Source organism: Vicugna pacos, chromosome 17, assembly GCF_048564905.1.
Source record: "Vicugna pacos chromosome 17, VicPac4, whole genome shotgun sequence".
In the NCBI taxonomy this organism is placed as follows: domain Eukaryota; kingdom Metazoa; phylum Chordata; class Mammalia; order Artiodactyla; family Camelidae; genus Vicugna; species Vicugna pacos.
This window is the reverse complement of record NC_133003.1, coordinates 1,667,225-1,691,451: the sequence shown is the minus strand read 5'-3', so window position 1 is coordinate 1,691,451 and position 24,227 is coordinate 1,667,225. Positions and strand designations below refer to the sequence as shown.

The following is a 24,227-nucleotide window of genomic DNA, read 5'->3' as shown; positions in this document are numbered from 1 at the left end:
TGGGGTCTTGCCACAGGCAGCAGATAGACTCCAGGGGGTGCCCCGTGATCCCTACTGCCTGGTGTTCCTGCTTTTATGTGACGATCCCCTGCCCTTGGGTGAGGATGCTTCCAACCGATAGAAGATGGTAAGGGTGATGGACAGGATGTTACACTGTGACTGTGTTACAGTCTATGAAGCTCTTCCTTGCTGGTTGACTCGCCCTGGAGATGCTCACTGTTGCTTGATAAAGTGAGCAGATGTATGGGGGCCCACATAAGCAGGGGCTGCAGGAAGCCTGTGGGAAGTGAGGGTGGCCTCCAGCCGACAGCTGACGAGAAGCTGGCCCTCAGCCCTGCAGCCACCAGGAAGTGAATTCTGCCAACACCGAGTGGTCTTGGAAGTGGATTCTTTCCCAGCCCAGTGACACCTGAGATCGTAGGCAGAAGACTCAGTTAAGCCTGCCCCAGTGGCCCTGACCCACTGACGCTCTGGGTTATAAATGTGTGTTGTGTTAAGCTGCTGATTTTGTGATAATTTGTTATGCAGCAATAGAGAACTCATGTATCAGGAGACCTTGACAGAATGCAAGAGGAGGCAAGTAAAAGGAGAGTGTCTGCTGGACCACAGAGTCTCACCTGGGAAAGGGGAGTGAGGATGTGATGGTGGTGGCTGACGTGGGAGCAGGCCAGCTTCCTGCCTGTGCGACACTCACATAACTGAGGGCCCAGGGTGTAGATGCTGAAGCCACAGAATGACAGGTATAGTAGTGGAGGGAGAGGGAGAGAGACAGACAGAGACAGAGAGAGAGACAGACACCACAGACCAGGGCTCGGCTCTGCAGAGAATGCAGAAGAATGGCCAGGAAGACAGCCGTCAGAGTACTAAGGGGTGGGTGGGTGTATTCCAATGCCAAGTCCTAAAGCAGCTGGAGTGCTTTAGGGAGGGGAGTTGATGACAGTGGAGAGCTAAGAGGAGACCTTTGTAAACTCACTGAAGGGGGGAGAGGGGGACCTAGTGCAAAATTTGTGTGACCCAATGGAAAATGAAAATGTGGGGCTCCTTGTTCAAAATGCAGGAAAAAAGTGCTGTTAACAGTACTAAAATATAAAAGTTTTCCTTTTCCCCACAGTCTCTCTTGTTTTGTCATGGTGTTTTAAGTTGCTGTTCAATATTATTATTATTATTACTATTTCATTGAAGTATAGTCAATTACAATGTGTCAATTTCTGGTGTACAGCATAATGTCCCAGTTCCCAGTCATCCATATATATACATATATTCATTTTCATATTCTTTTTCATTAAAGATTATTACAATATATTTAATCAATATTATTTTTCTAAGTAAAGAAAAATTTAAATTATCATATATTTTATTGTTCATCTTTATGTTTCACAACATCAGTTTAAACTGCAAAATGAGAGCATTTAACTTGTAGGTGGAATCATAGATGTGACACAATTTATTTGTATTTTGTAGCTCAGATGTGCATATGGATTTTGTTCCTACCAGGCAACGGACACACTGCATGAAAACGAACTCTAATATTTTTATTTTACCTTTTTTTTTCACTCTTTAAGGATGTCAATGTCTTTTTTTTTTAACATTTTTTATTGATTTATAATCATTTTACAATGTTGTGTCAAATTTATTTCACCTTTTGATACAAGCACATTCTATCGGCACTTTCTGTCTTCTGCTTACTGATGAGAAAGTCATTAAGTTATCTTTTCAACAGAAGGAGTGGGTTAAAGCAGGGAAATCATAGTAATAAGGAAATACTAAGACTTCCTTGGTCACATCTGTTTTCTTCAAAAGCTGTTGCCTTTCCAAATTTAAAGTAAATTGTGATTCCACCAGAAAGTGTGGCCTCTTGGGCTTTCAGCGCCACCATCACTCAGTTGTAGACATAGCACACTTACCTTGCGCTTGCTTGGAATTCCTACACGTCGTCCAGAATCTGTGATCATGGGGCATTGCAAGTCTCTGTGAACTGAGTGGCAAGGAATGGTGCACCACGAGCTACATTCCTTCCACCCCACAGACATGTACATTGCTTCTCAGTGCTGCAAATCCTTCTCAAAATTAGCTCACAATGATTTGGGCTTCATAGCAACTCTTGATAGCGAACTGTTGCTGCTGGTCACTTTGGGGTTGTGGGATGCTACCAGCTGTGCACAAGTAAGTGGCAGTGGGTTGAGACATAATCCCCAAAGTAGAACACCATAGCCTTGCAAGTGTAGTCATTTTTCTCATATTTATAATAGGTATTATTATTTTCTCACTGCAGAGGTACTTGTTTAGTAGATACAAAAATCATTAATCAGAGACAAAGACAAAGGAGAATGCCCCAGTCATCTGTAACTCCGCCACCCAGAGACAGCCATGATTTGGAGGCTGTGTTTTTTGGTTTTCTGTTCTATGTATATACTAGGTGCATATTTATTTCAAGGAATATATCCTAGTGTATCAATGGTGTTTATCATGTTTTAAGTGGTTCCTAATATCAGTATGTCTCTAGAGAGCATGTTTCATGTTTGCATGGTATTTCCTACTGTGTATATGTCACAATTTGCTTAATACTCTGTTGTTGAATAGTTAGGTCAGTGCTGGTGTGAAATGTGCTAAAACACACCCTTAGAGATGCGTAGCCACAGTTTTCCCTATGTTAGAAGGCTGAAACACAGGAAGGGCCTCGGTGTAAGAGGTGTTTCTGCTGTACCACTCAGGAGTATGAATCCCCCAGGTGCAAATGATATTCCCTTTTTATCAACAGTGGTTTCTCCCTGGCTGACCTTAGTGAGAAGAGGGCCAGCAGAAGCATGCGTCTAGAGAGCAAAGATGGCCAGCTGGCCTCCGGCGTGCTGGAGATGGAGATACATCAGACGTCTGCCCCCGCGAGTGCTGGCCGGGGTGGGCCGGGGCTGGTGGGGCCCCACACCAGCAACCCCAGGCCACAGCGGGGAGTCAGCCAGGCAGACCCGCTGGGCCCCCACCCCCGGGGGGCAGCCGGGCGGAGTTGCCGGGCTGCCGTGGACCCGGATTTGGGCTCGTTCCTCATGGAGCAGAGGTAAGTTTGAAACAATTTTATCTTGGAGGTGTGAATTCCCACATTTTCCCACAGTAGTTCACCGATTTTGGCTTTCCGTGAGCATAGTTCCCGCAGATGTTTTGGTGGGAAAAACTTTCAGATGTTATGGGTGAATCTTTCCAGCGTTAGATCAATTTCCTGGCCTATTTGGAATGAACGCTATTTTCTAAAGTGTGGCTAAGGTAAATCTGAAAGATAATAAAAAACAGAAAAGCAATTTTTTTTAACATTTTTTATTGATTTATAGTCATTTTACAATGTTGTGTCAAAGAAAAGCAAATTTTTGACGGGAAGGCTTAGCATTTACTATATTATTCAGGGCATTAAAAGTATTACATGAAGCTTCGAAACATATATATATTTGAACATGTTTTATTCCTATAAATATATTAAGTGAATCAACTGAATATTGTTTTTCATATCAAAGAATTCTAGATTTACTTGAAAAAGAAAACTTTGATAAACATTTAAGTATTTACTGACGTGAAGACAGCAAATACGTATAAAAGCAGCATCCTATGAGTAGGTGTCTGTGGTGCCCGTGTAGGGCATACTGATTACCCAGTCCTAAAAGGATGCAAGGCTAATGGGATTCTGAATTCCAGAAAAAGAGTTTGCAGTGAGATGAGAGTCTGGAAAATCAAGAGAGTAAGTGTTTTCCAAGTTCTTTCTCCTTACTTATTCCTTCAGTGCACCAGGAGGTGACCTGAGGACACCCACCGTGGGATTTATGGGCGGGAGGTCCTGACTCTGGGCAGAGTCGAGGGGAGGAGGTGGGGCACACTGGGGGCTGGGGAGGCAGCTGGGCTGCACCAGCAGTCATCTGAGGATGGTAGGAAAGCTGGGGGGCAAGAGAAGGCCTTTTGTGCAGCTTGCTCATACCTCTGTGTCCCCATATTGTGAGGACAGAGCCCAGAAGTTTTCACCTTCCCCAAGAGCAGAGTAGAAAGTAGGTACAGGGCCTGGGGAGCTAGCCTGGAAATCTCAGCAGGGCAAAGGCCCAGCCCTCAGGGGTGCGGCGCTGAGAGTTGATGCAGCCAAGAGGCAATGGCTGTGGAAGGGGACCCCACCACAGATGAGGCCAGTGAGGACCCAGGGCTGCAGAGGTGAGCACTCTTGAGACACACTTCCCCCTGATGAATTGCCAGGAGAGGGAGTAAGAGCAACCAGAACACTGCCAGGGGCAGCTTACAACAGCCCCTCAAGAGTAGCCATGGTTAGTCCTGCAGTGTGGACTGTGTGAATGAAAAATATTGCCAGCTATGTCAGTAAAATAAAGGATGCTGGCATCCAGCCATCAGCCACTACCACCACCCCCTGACAGTGAGCACAGGGAACTCAGAATGCAGACAAGCAGGCAGCCTGGCTCTGCAGTCACCCTAGCGGTGCCCCCTGAGGGAACTCAGGATGGGAAAGAACAGGACGCTGGCCCTGGGCAGCTAGGTGCCCATTAAAGGAGTGATTTCAGTGAGCCCAGACCTTTGCACCTTCCTATGCATAGAAAAGTGCTAAATTCCTTAACTTGAGGTATCTGGTTTTCTTTAATTAACAGTAACCTTTTGGTGCTCTGATGACCTGATCTTTGTTGCAAAAACTCATATATCTTGGCTTTCACCTTGCCACTTTGGAACAGTCTTTTAGAGCGATCTGAGAGGCTGTCATCTGGGGCTTAAGTCCTCAGAAATGTATGCCGAATAAAACATAGCTCTCAGCTTTTCAGTTGTGCATTTTATTTCAGTCAACAGCACCTAAGAAAAGGACCAGCTCTGTGTTAGTGTCTGCAAGTGTGGAGGACATAGTGCACCCCACAGGTGCACTTAGCCGAGCTCATGAAATGACATGCAGCTCCTGGGCCCGCAGGTGCGGTGTTACCTGGTGGTCCCCAAAGCGTCTCTGTCTAAAGGTTGCTTCAAGGATTCCTTATATTTTGTCCTTCTTGTTTCATGAAGATAAGTGGAAAGTGAAAAGAACAAGTGTTCTTATGGGTGATAAGATGTGCAGATCTTTTAAACCTAACATAGGTGAAGGAAGATGGAAGCCATTAGGTTGGCAACAACACCAACTCTGTAACATCAGTGGATTTAAAAATTTTAAACTATTACAGATTTGTGAAGAGAATGAATAAAACTAAAGAATGCTATGAGAGGCCAAGAATAGATTACTTTATCTTGTGCTGAAAAGATAATTTGGGATTTCATACTTTTTAGCTCTGTGAGAACAGTCTCCTTACAACCTGTTTATCTGCTGCTAGTTTTGAGCAGGAGGGAAGCGGGCAGGGGTTTGTAGCCTGTTGTGCCTCCTTGTCTTTTTGCTGCCAGGAAGCCCAGAGGCAGTTTCTCAGATCAGTTACACCACTTGTGTACAAACTGGTTAGTAAGTGTTTTCTTAGAACTATTAAAATCAGGGTATCTGTACATAGGAAGCAGGAAGGAAGAGAGTGTTAGTTATCTACTGCCGTGTAACAAAGTACTCCACAATTTAGCATCTTAAAACAACACATAATTGTTTTCTCACAGTTTTGTGAGTCATGAATCTGGGCCTGGCTTAGCTGGGTCCTCAGCTCAGGGTCTTTCATGGATGGGGTGAGAACACGTGGTCAGCGGGGGCTGCAGCATCTCAAGGTTCAAGTGGGCAGGGTCTGTCCAGTTTTCCCAGCACCTCTTGTGGAAGAACTGTCTTTTCTCCATTGTATATTCTTGCCTCCTTTGTCATAGATAAATTGCCCATGTAAATGTGGGTTTATTTCTGGGCTCTCTTCTTTTATTCTACTAAGCTATGTGTCTTTTTGTTTTTTTATTATTATTATTATTATTATTATTAATTGTTATTATTGTTATTGTTATTATTATTATTATTGTTATTATTATTATTATCAGTGCCAGTCCCATGCTGTTTTGATTGCTGCAGCTTTGTGTATAGTTTGAAATCAGTAAGCATGATGCATCCCATTTTGCTCTTTTTTAAGGTTTTTGGGGCTGGGTGGTACTATTTGGCATCTTTTGTGTTTCCATACAAATTTTAGAATTATTTCTTCAAGTTCCAGGAAAAATGCCATTGGTGTTTCAATAAGTATTGCATTGAATCTTTAGATTTCCTTGGGTAGTATGATCATGTTAACAATATTAATTCTAATCCATGAGCACAGTTTATCTTTCCATTTGTTTGTGTCATCCATTTAGGATGGTGATCTTTCATCAACATCATATAGTTTTCCAAGTGTAGGTGTTTTATCTTCTTGTTTAGAGTAATTACTAAGTATTTTATTCTTTTTGATGCAATTGTAAATGGGATTATTTTCTTGCTTTGTTCTTCTAGATAGTTCATTGCAAGTATAGAAACAGATTTCTGTATATTAATTTTATATCCTGCAAGTTCATTGATGAGTTCTAATAGTTTCTTGGTGGCATATTTAGAATTTCCTATGTATTGTATCACATTATCTGCAAACAGTGACAGGTTTCCTTCTTTTCCACTTTGGATTCTTTTATTTCTTTTTCTTGTCGGATGCTGTGGCTGTGACTTCCAATATTGTGTTGAATAAAGAAGGTGAGAGTGGGCATTCTTGTCTTGTTCCTCATCTTAGAAGAAATGCTCTCAGATTTTCACTATTGAATATGATGTTAGCTGTGAGCTTGTCATATATGGCCTTTGTTATGTTGGGGTATGTTCCCTCTATACTCACTTTGTTCAGAGTTTTTATCATGAATAAATGTTGAATTCTGTCAGAAGCTTTTTCTTCATCTATTGAAGTGGTCATATGATTTTTATTCTTCAGTTTGTTAATGTGGTGAATCACATTGATTGATTTGTGGATGTTGAGCCATCCTTGCACCCCTGGGATAAATCTCACTTATCATCATGTAAGATCCGTTTATGTATTGTTGAGTTTGATTTGCCAATATTTTATTGAGGATTTTTGCATCTGTGTTCATCAGTGATATTGACTTGTAATTTTCTTTTTTTTTTTTTTAAGATATCTTTTTCTGGTAAGGAGATCAGGGTGATACTGGCCTTGCAGAAAGAGTTCAGAAGTGTTTCTTTCTCTCTGAGTTTCTTAGAGTAGTTTAAGAAGGATAGGTGTTAATGCTTCTTTAAATGTTTGGTAGAATTGACCTGTGAAGCCATCTGGTCATGGACTTTTGTTTGTTGGAGTTTTTGAAAATTTCTAATTCAGTTTGATTACTGGTAATTTGTCTGTTCATGTTTCCTGTTTCTTCCTGCTTCAGTCTTTGGAGTTTGTATATATCTAGGAATTTGTCCATTTCTTCTCAGTTGTGTATTTCATTGAAAATTGTTTTTGGTAATCTCTTATGATCTTTTGTATTTGTATAACGTCTTTTTCATTTCTGATTTTATTGATTTGTGCCCTCTTTTTTCTTGATGAGTCTGGCTAAAGGTTTATCAGTTTGTTTATCTTTTCAAATAAACAGCTCATAGTTTCATTGATCTTTTAAATTGTTTTTTGGTCTCTATTTCATTTATTTCTGCTTTGATCTTTATGATTTCTTTCCTTCTGTTAACTTTGAGTTTTGTTCTTTTTCTTCTAGTTCCTTTTGGTGTAAGCTTAGGTTGTTTATTTGAGATTTTCTTGTACCCTGAGGTAGGCTTGAATTGTTATAAACTTCCCTCTTAGAACTGCTTTTGCTACATCCCACAGGTTTTGGATTGTTGTGTTTTTGTCTTCATTTGTCTCCAGGTATTTTTTGATTTCTTCTGTGACCCATTAGTTGTTTAGTAGCATATTGATTAGCCTCCATGTATTTGTTTTTCTTGCAGCTCTTGTTCTTGTAGTTGATTGATGGTCTCATAGTGTCATGGTCGGAAAAGATGCTTGATATGATTTCAGTCTTCTCAAATTTACTGAAATTGTTTTGTGACTTAATACATGAACTGTCCTGGAGAATGTCCCATGTGTACAAGAATGTGTATTCTACTGGTTTTGAATGGAACATCCTGTAGATATCTATTAAGTACATTTGGTTTACTGTGTTGTTTAACGCCAGTGTTTCCTTATTGATATTCTGTCTGGGTCATGTGTCCATTGATGTAAGTGGGGTGCTAAAGCCCCCTATTATTATTATGTTATTGTCAGTCTCTCCCTTTGTGTCTGTTAATATTTGATTTGTGTGTTTAGGTTGTCTTATGTTGTGTGCATGTGTATTTACTATTGTTAGATCTTCTTGGATTAATCCCTTTATCATTATGTATTGTCCTTCTTTGTCTCTTATGACAGTTTTAAAGTCTCTTTGTTTTAAAGTCTATTTTATTTGTTTTTAAATTTTTTCTTCTTTTTTTTTCAAATGGAGGTACTGGGGATTGAACTCAGGACCTCGTGCGTGCTAAGCATGTACTCTGTGACTGAGCTAAACCTCCACCCCCTAAAGTCTGTTTTGTTTGATAAGTACTGCTACCTTGGCTTTATTTTATTTTTTTTCCATTTCTGGAGGATATCTTTTCCCTCTTCACTCACTTCCAGTGTGTGTGTGTTTTTAGATCAGAAATGAGTCTCCTGTAGGTGGCATACATATGGGCCTTGTTTTTATATCCATTCAGCCACTCTGTGTCTTTAGAATGAAACATTTAGTTCACTTATATTCAAAGTAGTTATTGATAAGTATATACTTATTGCCATTTTGTTTGTTAGTTTTGGGTCATTTTGTGGGTTTTTTTTTTCTCTCTTCACTTTTGATTTGATGACTGTTTTTAGTGTTATGATTGGATTCCTTTCTCTTTTGTGTGTATGTATCTATTATAGATTTTTGGTTTGCAGTTACCGTGAGTTTTATATATAGCAATCTCTCTTCCCCCCCCCCCATATATATGTAATTGTTTTCAATTGGTGATCTCTTAAGTTTAAATGCCTTTTGACAACCTGGCATTTTTACTCCCCATCATTTTACTATTTCTGACATCATAGTTCATATCTTTTTGTGTATCTCTTAACTACTTATTGTGGATATAAATGATTTTACTACTTTTGTCTCTTAAGCTCCTACTGTCTTTATAAGTAGTTGATCTATTATCCTAACTGTATATTTGCCAATTAGATTTTTCCTTTAGAAATTTTCTTATTTCTAGGTGTGGCCTTTTCTTTTCTGCTTGGAGAAACTCCTTTAATAATTTTTGTAAAGCTGATTTGGTGGTGCTGAACACTTTTAGGTTTTGCTTATCTATGAAAATCTTAATCTGTCCATCAAAAATGAATATGATGAATATGAATTAAAGCCTTACCAGGTAAAGTATTGTTAGTTGTAAGTTTTTCCCTTTCATCACTTTAAATATATCAAGCCACTCCCTTCTGGCCTGTAGAGTTTCTGCTGAAAAGTCAGCTGACAGCCTTATGAGAGTTCCCTCCTAGTTTTTCACTTGCTGTTCTTAATATTCTCTTTTTATCTTTAATTTTTGCCACTTTAAGTACAATTTGTCTTGGTGTGGATCTCTTTGGGTTGATCCTGTTTGAATTCTCTGTGCTTCCTGGAACTGGAGGTCTGTTTCCTTTCCTAGGTTAGGGGAATTTTCAGATCTTATGTCTTCAAATAAGTTCTCTGCCCCCTTTTTTCTCTTTCTTCTGGGACCCGTATAATGCAAATGTTCATATCTTCCATGTTGCCCCACAAGTCTCTTAAACTTCCATTTTTTAAAAAAATTCTTCTTACTTTTTTCTGTTCAGCTTGTGTTATTCCTACTACTCTGTCTTCCAGCTCACTGATCTGTTTCTCTATCATCTAGTCTATTGTGAATTCCTTCTAGTATATTTTTTATTTCAGTTATTATATTCTTTGGCTCAGTTTGCTTTTTCTTTACATATTTTAAAGTCTTTATTAAACTTTTCACTGTGTTCATCCATTCTTCTCCCGAGTTCCTTAAGCATCTTTATGGTTGTTACCTTGGAAACTCTATCGGGTGCTTATCTCCACTTGACTTTGTTCTTCTGGTGTATTATCTTGTTCCATCATTTGGAACATGTTTCTCTGTCACCTCCTTTTGCCTAATTCTCTATTTTTATTTCTATGCATTGGGTAGGATGGTTATTACATTTCCCAATCTTGGAGGAGTGGCCTTATGTAGGAGACATTCTATGTGTCCCAGCAGCACACTCGCCTCTAGTCACGAGGGCTGTATGCTTTAGCCCTATTTAGGCTGCCTGAGTTCTTCTGTTGTGACAGGCTGACTACTATGGGTGGTCTGGCAGGTATGGCTGGCCCCCAGTCTGGCTGATTGCCAGGCCCTGCCTATTGTAGAGGTTGCTGGCAGCTGATGGGTGGGGCTGGGTCACGAGGTCTTTAGCTGTGGAGCAAAGGATCCCAGGGCTGGTGTTGGCTGCCCGTGGCTGCCACACATGGCACACATGACTGCCACACATGGTATCAGCCTGCTGGTGGGCTTGGCTGGGCCTTTGGGGCTCCTGGAGCTGGTGTCAGCCTGCTGGTAAGTGGGGCTTAGGCCCAGTGAGGGTCACAGTGCTAGTGCTAGCCTGCTGGTGAGTAGACTTGGGAATTGGGGTCTCAGAGCCCAGGGCCCTGGATGTCCCGGATTTGGTGTCAGCCCGCTAGTGGGCTCAACTAGGTCCTGGGGTCTCTGGCTGCAAGTTGCAGGGGGTCCCAGAGCTCATCCTGGCACTCTGATGTGTGGGGGTGACCGACTGAGGGGTCCCAGATATTCCAGGGCTGATATCAGCCTACTGGTGGGCGGGGACAGGGTCCTGAGGGTCCTGGGGCAAGTACCAGCTCTCGCTTGGTGGAGGAGCTGGATACTGGTGTCACTGGCTGAAGGATCCATTGTCTTGGAGCTGGTGTTGGCCCGCTGGTGGGCGGTGCTGGCTCACAGCAGGCCATAGAGGTCTTGGGGCTAATGCAGGTGCACTAGTGGGCGGGGCCAGGTCCTGTGCCCTCTGCTGGGTGGTGCTGTATTTCTGGGTGGCTGTGAGTCCAAAGGCAGCCAGCCTACTGGTGAGTGGGGATGTGTCCCCACCTGCTAGTTGCTTGAACTGAGGAGTCCCAGTACTGGTGCCAACAGGCTGGTGAGTGGGACTGGGTTCTGGTGCTAGTAAGCTGGAGGGAGGATTCCGAAATGGTGCTGGCAGCACCTGTGTCCTTATGGTAGAGCTTCCCAAAGTGGCTTCCCCCAGCATCTGTGCCCCCAGGGTGAACACCAGTTATCTCCTGCCTCTCTGGGAGACCCTCCCAGGTCATCAAGTACGTTTGACACAGACTCTTTCAAATTACTGCTTCTGTCCTGCATCCCAGAGCCTGTGAGATTTTCTGTGTTCTTTAAGAATGGAATCTCTATTTCCCACAGCCCTCTGGGTCTCCTGACTGTAAGACATGCTGACCTTCAAAGCCAGATGTTCTGGGGTTTCCTCTTCCCAGGGCACGACCTTTGGTCCAAGGAGCCCAATGTGGGGCTTGGATCCCTTGCTCTTTAGGGGGAACCACTGCAATTGTAATTAACCTCCCATGTGTGGGTCACCCACCCAGAGGGATGGGACTGGATTATACTGTGAATCCACCCCCCCTACACCCGTCTCATGGTTCCTTTTTTGTACCTTTAGTTGTAGAAGATGCTTCCTGCTGGCCTTCAGTTCTGTCTCATTGATAGTTGCTCTGTCAATTGTTAATTCTGGTGTGCCCCATGGGAGGAAGTGAGCTCAGGGTCTTCCTACTCTGCCATCCTCCCCAGCTCTGATTTTGTCCTCTTCCAACAATGATCCTATAACAGCAGAATAAACAACAAAGAAATAGAGAAGCCAGACTTTGTTCTGGTGGCATCCCGCCTCTTGTCGTTGGGATCCTGGACCTCCTCTTGTAGCTGCAGCCCTGGAGCTCTGCTGGAAACTTCTGGATGCTGCCTGCTACCTGTCCCCCCTGAGGACCTCCACCCTTTGTTGCTCGAGGCCTCCAAGTGAAAGGCATACATTGTTCATACATTTGCAATGACAAAGAACAAACAAAATTGCCAAGTTAAAGGGAAATGGATTTCTTTCCAATATGGTAGTTTTCTTCATAGAAAAATTAACAGTGTTTCACAAGCCTCCCCCGTTTCTTCTCTCTCCTCCTCATTCCCTTATCTAAGTTCAGCGTGGTTTTGAGTCTCAGATTCAGAAAGTTTTGAAGGGGTGCCCCCTTTTATTGTCAAATAACACAGAAGAGCTAAGAGGTGGGCTTAAACGCAGACTCTTGTCAGGCTGGCAATCCTAAATTATGTATTTATTCTCAGACAAGTTTACGTAGGAAGATTTATTTCTTATCAGCGGAGAAAGTAATTTATTTTTCAGATTGTTTCTGCAATCAGGAATTAACTGACCTTACAATTTGCCATGTCAAAATTAGCTAATTTTCTTTCAGTTTTCCATTTAGCAGTCATGCTACTTGATGGCAGGTGGGATGGGGGAAGCAAATTTGAGAGACTGTATTTAAAATAATGAAGATAAATTACTGAAAGTCAGATTTTGCTTCTGTCATTGGTTCCTGCATGTTATTATTACCAAATCAAAATAAATAAGTTGCTGAAAGTTTATAACTTGAAGGGGGGAAATTGTATCACCACAAATATTACTGTCTTCTGACATTTGCTTGTGCTCCCTCTGGCCGCCTCCCACGTGTGAAACGTATTTTTACATAGCTGTGCCCATGCTGCGTGTCTTATGTTGTATTTCCTTTATGTAGCAATATATTGTAAACGCTGCCAGTGTGGTTGCATAGTACTTAAAGCTGTTATTTTATATGTATATATATTTTAATTGAGGTATGGTTGATTTATATTGTATTGGTTTCAGGTGCGTAGCATAAGAGATTCAATAGTTTTATAGATTGTGTTCCATTATAGGTTGTTACAAGATAATGGGTATAATTCCCTGGGCTATACAGTAAATCCTTTTTGCTTATGTATCTGATGTGTAGTAGTTTGTATCTATTAATCCCATAACCCCCAATTTGTCCCTCCCTTTCTCTCTCCCCTTTGGTAAACACACGTTTGTTTTCCATGTCTTTGAGTCTGTTTCTGCTTTGCATATGCATTATTTTTTAGATTCCACATAGAAGTAATATAGTATTTGTATTTCTCTGAGTTGCATATTCTCTAGGCCCACCCATGCTGTTGCAAATGACAATATTTTATTCTTTATTATGGCCGAGTAATATTTCATTGTGTGGGGGGGGGCACATCTTCTTTATCCACTCATCTGCTATTGGGTACTGCGGTTGCTACCATGTCTTGGCTAGTGTAAATATGTTGCTCTGAACATTGGGGTGCATGTATCCTTTTGAATTAGTATTTTCATTTTTCTGAATGTATTCCCAGGAGTGGAAATGCTGCATCATATGGTAGTTCTATTTTCAGTTTTTAAGGAATCTCCGTACTGTTTTCCACAGTGGCAGCACCTTTTACATTCCCACCAACAGTGTATGAGAGTTCCTTTTTCTCCACCTCCTTGTCAGATTTGTTATTTGTAGATTTTTGTTGATAGTTATTCTGACAGGTGTAAGGTGATATCTCATTGTGGTTTTGAATTGCATTTCTCTAATAATTAGAAATACTGAGCATCTCTTATGTACCTGTTGGCCACATGTTTGTCTTCTTTGGGGAAATGTCTATATAAGTCTTATATTGATTGTTTAAATTCTATTGTTTGTTTTTTGATACTGAGTTATATAAGCTATTTGTGTATTTTGGATATTAACCCCTTGTTGGTTGCATTGTTTGGAAATATTTTCTCCTGTTCTGTAGGTTGTCTTTTTGTTTTGTTGATGGTTTCCTTTGCTATGCAAGAGCTCTTAAGTTGGTTGGGTTCTCCCTCCTTTTTTTTTTTTTTTTTTGCTTTTATTTATTTTTTTGCTGTGGGAGACTGATCTCAGAAAATATTGCTAAGATTCACATTCAAAAATATTTCCCCTGTGTTCTATTCTAGGAGCTTTATGGTGTCATGTCTTACATTTAGTTCTTTAAACCATTTTGAGTTTATTTTTGTGTATGGTGTGAGGGAGTGTTCTAATTTGTTTTACATGTGGCTGTCCGGCACCAATTATTGAAGAGACTGCCTTTTCTCTGCTGTATATTCTTGCCTCCTTTGTTATAGATTAATTGACCATGGATGCGTGGGTTTATTTCTGGATTGTCTATTCTGTCCGCTGATCTTTGAGTCTGTTTTTGCACCAGTATCTTGCTGTTTTGATGTCTGTAGCTTTGTAGTATAGTTTGAAATCTGGAAGTTTTATACTTCTAGTTTTGTTCTTTTTTCCTCAGTATTGCTTTAGCAACTTGGGGTCTTTTGTGATTCCATATAAATTTTAGGATTATTTATTCTAGTTCTGTAAAAATGTCATGGACATTTTGATAGGGATTGCATTAACTCTGTAAACTGCTCTGTGTAGTATGGCCATTTTAATAATAAATTAATTCTTCCAAAAGAGCACAGGATATCTTTCCATTTCTTTGATTCTCTTTAAAATGTTCATCAGTGTTTTATAATTTTCAGTGTACAGGCCTTTCACCTCCTTAGTTAAGTTTATTCCTAGGGTTTGTTTTTGATGTGATTTTTAACAGGATTTTTTTTTACTTTCTCTTTCTGATATTTCATTATTAGTGTATAAAAACACAACAACAACACATTTCTGTACATTAATCTTGTATCCTTCAATCCTGCTGAATTTATTTATTAGTTCTAATAGTTTCTGAGTGGAGGCTTCAGGGATCCCTGAATAGAGTATCAGGTCTTCTGCAAACAGTGACAGGTTTACCTCTTCCCTTCCAATTTGGATATCTCTTATTTCTTTTTCTTGTCTGATTGCTATTGGTAGGACTTCCAATACTATGTTAAATAGAAGCATCTTTATCTTTCTCCTGAATTTAGCAGGAAGGCATTCAGCTTTTCACCATAGAGTATTAGGTTGGCTGTGGGTTTGTTGTAAGTGGCCTTAATCATGTTGCGATATATTCCCTCTGTACCTACTCTGATGAGAATTTTTATCATGAATAGATGTTGAATTTTGTCAAATGCAATTTCTGTGTCTATTGATCCTGTGGCTTTTGTTTTTCCTTTTGTTAATGTGGTGTATCCTGTTTATTAATTTGAGTTTATTGAACCATCCTGTGAGCTTGGGATAAAACCAATTTGATCATGTTGTACAATCCTTTTTATGTATTGTTGGGTTTGTTTGCTAATATTTTGTTGAAGGATTTTGCGCCTATATTCATCAAAGATATTGGCCTGTAATTTTCTTTTTTATAGTTTTGGTATCAGGGTAATGGTGGCTTGTAGAACAAACTTGGGAGTGTTCCCTCCTCTTCAATTTTATGGAATAGTTTGAGAAAGATAGGTCTAAATTCTTCATAGGTTTGATAGAATTTCCCAGTGAAGCTATCCAGTCTTGGACTTTTGTTCACAGGGAGTTTTAAAAAATTTTTACTACAGATTCTATTTCACTTCCAGTGATAAGTCCATTCAAGTTTTCTGTTTTTTCTTGACCAAGTCTTGGCAGTCTGTATGTTCCCAGAAATTTGTCCATTTCTTCTAGGTTGTCCAGTTTGTTGGCATATAACTTCATAATATTGTCTTATGATGTTTTTAAATCTCTGTGGCATTGGTTGTTATTTCTCCTCTTTCATTCTTATTTTATTTATTTGGGCCCTCTCTCTTTTCTTCTTGGTGAGCTTGTAAAGGTTTATAAATTTTGTTTATCTTTCCAAAAATAACCATTACTTGTTTTTTTTTTTTTATCTGTATTTTATTTCCTCTCTGATCTTTATTATTTCCTTCCTGTTGCTGACTTTGGGCTTTGTTTGTTCTTCTTTTTCTAATTCTTTTAGGGGGTAGGTAGGCTGCTCATTTGAGATTTTCCTTGTACCTTGAGGAAGGCCCATTTTACTATGAACTTCCCTTTTAGAACTGCTTTTGGTGCATTCCATAGACTTTGAAAAGTTGTGTTTTCATTTTCATTTGTCTCAAGGTATTTTCTCATTTCTCCTCTGATTTTATCATTGACCCATTATTTTTTCAGTGGCATGTTTGTTTAGTCTCTACATATTTATTCTTTTCCTGTTTTTCTTTCTGTAGTTGATTCCTAGTTTTGTACTGTTGTGGTCAACAAAGATGCTTGATACAATTTCTGTCCTCTTAAATGAGTTGAGTATTGTTTTGTAACCTAGTATGTAGTCTATCCTAGAAAACAATCCATGCATATTTGAAAAAAATGTGTATTCTGATTTTTTTGGATATAGTGACCTGTAAATATCAAAGACGTTCAACTGGTCTGTTCTGTCATTTAGGGCCTCTATTGCTTTATTGATTTTCTGTCTGGATGATCTGTCCATCATTGTCAGTGGGGTGTTAAAGTCTTCTCCTATTTTTTTGTTATTTTCAATTTCTCCCTTTTTGTTTGTTAGTATTTGTTTTATATATTTAGGTGCTGCAAGATGGATGTATATATGTTAATAAGTATAATATCTTTTTCTTGTATTGATTCCTTTATCATTATATAATGCCCTTCTTTGTCTTTCATTATAGCCTTTGTTTTAAATTCTATTTGGTCTGATAAACATATTGCTACCCCTACTTTCTTGTCATTTCCACTTGCATGAAATATATTTTTCCATCCTTTTACTTTCAGTCTGACTGTATTTTGCCCTCAAGTGAGCCTCCTGTAGGCAGCATATTGAAAAGTCTAGCTCTGCTATTCAATCAGCCACCCTGTATCCTTTGATTAGAGTATTTAGTTCATTGACATTTAGTATTTATTGATAGATATGTACTTATTTCCTGTTTTCCACTTGTTTCTTTGTAGTTTTCTTTGTTCATATCTTCTGGCAGAATAGCCCTTCAGGTAGATATTTTCAGGAGAAGATGTTGACATTTACTGGACAATTACCAGCTTCTGCAACAAGCTGGCTAAGAACAGCCATGCAGTCATGTATGTTTGGCTTTATTGCTAGTATGTCTACTTCATATGCCCAGCTGGGCTCAGTCACCACCTGACCAGCCCAAAAATCTATCTTTTTAAATTATAAACTTGAATTACAAACTTCAAAAATCACACTGTTAGGTTACTAGCTATTTGAGCTTTTTTCCTTAGAGGGAAGAACAATTCAAATTAGACTTCAAATACATTTGATTTTCTTACATTCAAGTAAATCCTAAAATTGTTTCTGTAAATCTCAATAAAGATCCAAGCTTTTGGATATACCTTTAGACCTTTTTTTGTGATTAGTAATGAGACAGGAAGGAAAGGAGCAGGACACAGCCATTAAAAGAATGACACAGCCATTAGCGCCAAGATGGTGGAAGATTCACCTCCCAGTAGACCTTGAGCTTTAATATACGCTCATTGAAATACAATCACTGCTTAATGTCACTCCCACAGGTGCCAGGGCAGTTTCAAGGCTGATTATGATAAGATCAAAGGTCAAAAGGTGGGTGATGGCCCATTTCCTGGGAATTCCAGCCCTTTCCCCAAAGTAGTTGGCATACTCCTCCCCCTTGTTAGATATGAAGTCACCTAGCCCAAGGGCTCAACTTGTGGCCTTCCGGTTTTGCTAGTTCACGTGGTGGGGGTGTTAGGCTGAAGAATCAGGAACCTGCGCTCATGTTTCTGCTTCTTTGCTGACAAATGAATACAGATGCAGCCTCTGAGTAGCCGGGGCTGTGGGCTCTCCTTTCTGTGCTTAATTCAACCAAAAAGACTGGCTCTGCTTACACAGAACCATGACAAACTCTCAGGTGAGGAATTACAATCTCCCAGGCCTTCTGAAAAATAGCACATGAATGGGCGGCAGCTTCCCTGCTCACTTTACTTCCTCAGTCTGCTTTCTGTCAGTGACGACACACTTTGTTGTTTCGTATGATTGCTTTTGAGGCAAACCCAACTTCTCCTCTGCTTGCTACTTTGCTTTTTTCCTTTTGGAAAGATAGGTTGGGCCAGTGAAGCCAGTATGAAAATTGGCCACAGTTGATAGATGGATAGATGGATAGATAGACAGACAGACAGACAGACAGACAGAAATAGAAAGGCACTTTGCATTCCTTGCTATTGGCCCTGGGCCCCTTGCCAAGCAGAGCTGACCACTGTGTCTGCACTGACAGTGTCTACATGACATAGGGCTGGAGAAAGACAGGGAACAAACTTCTTTCTCCACCACTGATACCCAAATCACCACCTCCCCAGAGTGTCCTTAGCAATAACCGTTGTCTCTTTTCTGGTCTTTAGAAATGTAAATCCTCTCAGAAGAGTACCTAATATATTAGGTACTCAATATTTTCAACTTTCTCAGAGCCTTTTTTCCCTTAATAAAATGGCAAAAGCGTCATAGGACTGTCAAGTGTTTGAATCTAAGAAGACCTAGGGAAACAACATGGGAGGGGTGGGAGGTGTGGCCAACACAGTGTGTCCATCCTGCAGGTTGGTACAGATGGCTCTTGCTAATAACCATGGCAGTGGAATTTCTTGACAATGGTGGACTTGAATCAATTCTGGCTGTTTATAATTTACAGCTTGAGGGTTTAAAATTTGACTAATACCCAGGGCTGCGGGGACAAGGATTTGTTCCCTCCCCTAACTGCACCATAATGAGATCAGGCGCTCTGTGGACCGTAGGCACCAAGACACTTCCTGACCCAGTGACTCCACTTCTAAGACTCTGTCCTAAGGAACTATCAGAAGCAAACATAGAGACTTATCTACCAGGAATCTCATAACCTTTGTTACTTATTTTAGTGACAAACTAGAAATTCCCTAAATTTCCAACAATACATTGATGGTAAAGCTTAATATGGTGATCTATGTAATGGAATATGATGCCAATATTAAAATTACTTGTAGATGAATATCTAATAACACAGGAAATGCTAATAACGTGGCTAAGTTGAATAATCAAAGGACAAAGCAATTTCTATATGTAAATTATGTCTATTCATGCATATATTTGAACTTGATTTAATATTTATTTATATATAGGAAAAAAGACTGAAAGGAAGTTCTTTAAATGTTAACAGTGGGCCTCTCTGAGTTATAGAATTGTATACAATTGTTATTTTATTTGTTATCCTCTTCCATAGTTTCCAGGTTATTAAAAATAAATATTTCCCCCTTAGAAATTTGTAGGCACATATGAATTTTGCAGATATATACAGAGTTACTGAGACATGGGGAAAAATACATGCTGTTGAAATTTGTGAATTTTGAAAGCACCCTGGCTTAGATGTGAAGTTAGAGAGCTGTTGATGTGATTTCTTTTTTTTTTTTTTAATGGAGTTACTGGGGATTGAACCTGGGACCTTACGCATGCTAAGCAGGCACTCTACCACTGAGCTGTACCTTCCCCTCTGACTTCCTCTTTTTAGAAGGAGAAAGGGTCAGGAATAATACAGATCTTATAAATATTTTCTACCTGAAGTCAGAAAGAAAAATGCCAGGATTTCAGTTCTGTGGACTGTCATTTTTGTCTTTTTTTTTTTAATTGAAGTATAGTCAGTTACAATGTGTCAATTTCTGGTGTACAGCATAATGTTTCAGTCATACATATACATACATACGTTCATTTTCATATTCTTTTTCATTATAGGTTATTACAAGATATTGAATATAGTTCCCTGTGCTGTACAGAAGAAATTTTGTTGATCTATTTTATATGTAGTTGTTAGTATTTGCAAATCTCAAACTCCCAATTTATCCCTTCCCACCCCCTTTCCCCCCTGATAACCATAAGTCTGTTTACTATGGTGGACTGCCATTTTTATTCCTAGGCTCTTGGAACAATGGAAAATAATATCTGGACAGTGTCAAATTAAGTTTAAATTTGGAACAACTTGAAGTCTGGGATACTTCCTAGTGAAATTCATTTTATTTTTGGTGTCTTAGAGGCATAACTAAATATAAAAAAGCTTAGAAACTACTCCCTACACTTAATCATGACTATTAAATACTTTGTGTGCACAAAATGCAACAGAAATGTTAAATAATGAAATCAGGTGGGCGTGGCCACCTCAGAGAAAACACAATGTACTCTTGACTTTTCCCATTTCTGATTTTCCTTTTTCATGGCAACAAGTCGAATTGTCCTCATTGTGTAACGTGATTGTGCTGTGAGCTTTCTGAGACCCTGCGAGGTTGTGCTTTCTGAGGAGAAATAGCACCTCTGCTCTCTTGAACAGTCTCCCCTCTTCAGAGGGCCAGTGGTGATTACAAGCATATCATTGATTTAATGGTTTAGAAAACTATTTTAGTTTAGTCAAAAAGCCAATCTTATGATGCAAATAAGCTGTGATTGCTGGAGTTCAACTCATTCATTATCAAGTATTTGTTAAGAATTTGCCCTGACCTGGGTACCACTTAAGGTACCAGATAAAACAAGATGGAAGACATGGCAGTCATTCATAAGGAGCTTACGGTCTAGTAGAAATAATTGAATCAATAGCCAAACTCTTTTTCTGCTTTCCATTTACATCTCCTTATTTAATGCAACAAAACTGAGTTATTTCCTTTTAATCTACATTATACAGCTGAGAAAATGAAGCTCGGGGTGGTTAAATAATGTGAATGATGTCACTATAACAGTCAGCTTTCCCAGATGCTGTGTAACAAACCAGCCCAGGGAGTGACAGAAAACACCTGGATATTAATAGACTTATTGGGACATTTAGCTAAATGCAGCTGAGGCCCTTCTGGATTTGCAGTTATGAGAGGTGAAAATTTAAAAACCCAGCTAATTGAACAGATAAAAGAAGGTGTACTAACTATAAAATCCCTCAGGCAGAATTCCACTTCCACCTCTCCACTCTAATCTGTGCTCATCAAGGCATCGACATCTCATTCCCTGCCAGGTTCTTCTCCACTGGCTGTTAAAGCCCCTGAAGTCCTCAGTCATCTGTGTTCCCCACTGTAAGTGCCTAGGGCTGCTCAGAGGTGGTGCCCAGAGGACACCAGCTGGCTGGAGACAGACTCCTTCCCTGAGTGGAGTGCGACATGATGGGTGTTGTTAGATACCAGTCCGGGACTCTCGATTTCACTCATCAGCGAGACCAGTCTTCTTGCCTGTGTCACAGGTGCATGCTTGAGTGAGAAAGAGAAAATGGGTGGAAACAGTTTGCTTTGTTTTGCTTTGCTCTGCACTTATGATCTGAAGTTATTTCCTCAGGTGAGTGTTTCACAGCATCCACAGCAGCTCCACGTGGCCTCGGAGCCTTTAGGAAAGGCGATGTACTAGGATATAAAATGACATATTCCCAACAATTAGGAATGAAAACAGTTTCCACAAGTTTTCATGAAAAAGTAGCTGCTTTTAAACATCGACTGTCCCTTAATGAGGGTGACCATATATCCGGGGGCTGGGGGGCTCTGTTGTGTCTGTACCGTTATACCCCTCTTAAAAAGTCTCCTGGTTTGGACGCTAAGTTTATGGACAGGCCCAGCGGAAGGGGTTCAGGTGCAGTGTGAACTTTTGCTTTGCTTCAGTTGTGGCTTCTGACCTGCTGAGGGCCCCCTCCCTGCCATCCTGTTTATCATCTTATTATAACTCCATTGGCCAGACTGCTGCTGCTTGATCTCTCAAGGGAAGTTGAAGCTTTTAGGATATTTTAAATGTGGGGTATTGAATTATTGCGATATTAGGAAACAATTTTCTGGATAGGAATTTCTGAATATAAAAGCGCCCATCAAACTCTTAATGGTTTTCTCGATGAAAAACTGCACAGAACAGCAAAGGCGGCTGGAATCTATTTTAATACTAAAGCGAGCCTAAATGTATGGACCCCACAGCGTCTGGTCTCCTGTGTGAATTTCTGTGTTGCATTTCCAACCTGGTGTTTGTGGGGTAGGAGGCTGTTTTTAATTGTCTCTCCTAGAAGTCCAGCTTTTCACAATTCAGATAGAACATGTGGAATTTACCACTGACTCTTGGACTCGTTCTTGAGCACCGCTGTCATTTTTGTGTTGATGATCCCTTTCCTTCACTGTGTCTTTCAGGTCTCGCTCTCCTTTACTCCCGTTCTTCAGCACCAAGTCTAAAGACCCCTGCTTTACAGAAAACACTCCTTTGCTGAGGAATTTCTCACAAGAGAAAGGGTGAGGTTTTTTTTCCCCCTTCCTTATAAAATTAAGACATCTCTGAGAATTACCCTTGGCACTTATGCTGGAGAACTTCTTGAGATGAACTTTTACCTGAAATGTTTGGTCTCTGCCAGATCCTTGTCAATTCAAGGTGTGTTCCTGTGTCTGGCAGTTGTATTCTGTGGCTGCTGAATTTCCAAGTAACTTTAAACAGCACATGTACACAGTCACACATGCACACAGCTCTGACAGGCCATCTCGCCAGGCCAGGGCTTCTCAGCTGAAGGTGGCACTGGCACTGTCTGGAGATATTGGTTGTTGTCACAGATGGGGGAGGGGCACTACTGGCATTTAAGGGCAGAGGCCAGGGATGCGCTAAACATCCTGCAATGCACAGGGCACTGCCCTACAAGAAAGACGCATCCAGCTCAAATGTCAATAGTTATGAGGTTGAAAATGTATAATTAAAAAAAACTCCACTTCCTATGTGTTTGAAGGTCCTTTGGGGGATAAACCCAGGTGGTCCTTGAACTGCTGAGCAGAGCTGATCTGTACAGACTTTCTCCCTTGGGATGAAGGGGCGAACTCAGGCCTCCAGCCTCATCTCCTCTTCCTCCTGCAGACTCCCGGAAGCCTGAGCCACCTGTTTGTTGTCCCCTGACTCCCCACACATTACAAACTTGGTGACGTTGTCGTGAGCTGGATGGAGCTGGCCTGAGAAAGGCTGGAAAGGTCCAAACTCAGAACAAGCAGATGTTTTTTGAAGGTCCACAATTTATTTTGAAGATTGAGTGACCCTGGATGATGTCCGTTGAGCCAAGGCTGTGTGATGTCAAGAAAGACCCATTCCCACTAGTTGGACAGTACTACACTATTTGTGGTCCTTTTAAGAACCAGGATTCCTTCCACATTTCACACTCACAACTGAGATGAAGTGTTTTGGAGGTGCCACTATTTCCGTGAAAATAACCACAAAGCCTCGATTTCCAGGCCACGGCGCATGCCCGTTTGCCATCCGGAGTCCATCACTGCTGAAGAATCTTGGGAGAGCAGCTCGGCTGAGTGGGAGGGAGGATCCCTGCTGGCAGGTTCTTCTGGATCTGCCTCCCCAGAGAAGGGAGAGCTTCTGGACAGCACTCCCATCAGGTTCCGCCGTCTTTCCAAGCTGAGGTAGGAACACTCGGAGTGTCAGTGTCACTGGCACAGGGCTATGGTCGCCGGGCGCGTCCTTCTCGCCTGGGGCAGGGCTGGGGGCTCTTGTCCTCAGGGCATCCTCCTGGCGACAGGGTGGATGGAGGTGAGGAAGAAGGCTAGGCGGCACTTTCCCGGAAGGTTAGCTACCTTTTCTCCAGGCCCTGGAGGACAGCGAACCAGTGTGCAGCCCTCGAGGCTACGGGAAAGCCCAGTTACGGACCTGAATGGCCCCTACACCCCTCGCCTTTCTGTGTGTGACCGGGGCCTTCACACCCCGGAGGCCTGCGGCCCGCGGATGGAACAGACGCGCTTCAGCAGTGCCCGCCTGTTTGAGAAGCGCACGTCATCATTCGCAGTTAGTGACGGAGCACGTTATTAGCAGGGTTGCCACACCTACCGGAGGGGAACTGCACACGCGGGAGAAAGCGTTTTCGGGGCGTCGGGGGTGCGGGTGCGGGCGGGGCCGCGGAGGCGGGGGCGGGAGCGGGAGCGCGGTCTCCCGGCTTTGTCCGCTGAGGCTTCCGTGCCAACAGCTGCAGGGAGGCTTCTATTGAGAGCAGCACGTTTGAAAGTGGCATTTCCGGGGACAGAACAAGGCTTGAGGACCAGGACCATCAGGGTCCTCATTCTGTACCTACTCCGAGGTAGCTGAGGAACCAGCGGGGCCAGGTATGCCCGTGCAACTGTCCCTTTGTCGCCTGGTGTCCCTCCCCCTCGTGCCCCAGCGTTCAGTGAGCTTCCACTAAGACGGTCTGTGCAAAAGCCCGTAAATAGATGAGAAGACACCACGCAACTATCAAATATTGTTATTTCTCTACATTAGAGGAGCCGTCTTTTCTGAAGCTGTTTGAAGGGCGGATTGGAGGTGTGCCTGCCTACATCCCAAAGGGCGTCTGTCTGTACCCAGAAAGACCCACTCCCCATTG

General features: G+C 41.3%; 1 protein-coding gene across 1 annotated transcript in view; it reads left to right on the top strand.

Moving 5' to 3' along the window:
* Positions 1-24,227, top strand: part of LOC116285931 (P protein-like) — a 186,513-nt gene that overhangs the window by 14,661 nt on the left and 147,625 nt on the right. The window contains exons 2-4 of the mRNA XM_072940872.1: positions 2,759-3,052; positions 22,024-22,122; positions 23,098-23,277. Of these exons, the coding sequence (XP_072796973.1) occupies positions 2,759-3,052; positions 22,024-22,122; positions 23,098-23,277 (573 nt within the window). The remainder of the gene's footprint in view (positions 1-2,758; positions 3,053-22,023; positions 22,123-23,097; positions 23,278-24,227) is intronic.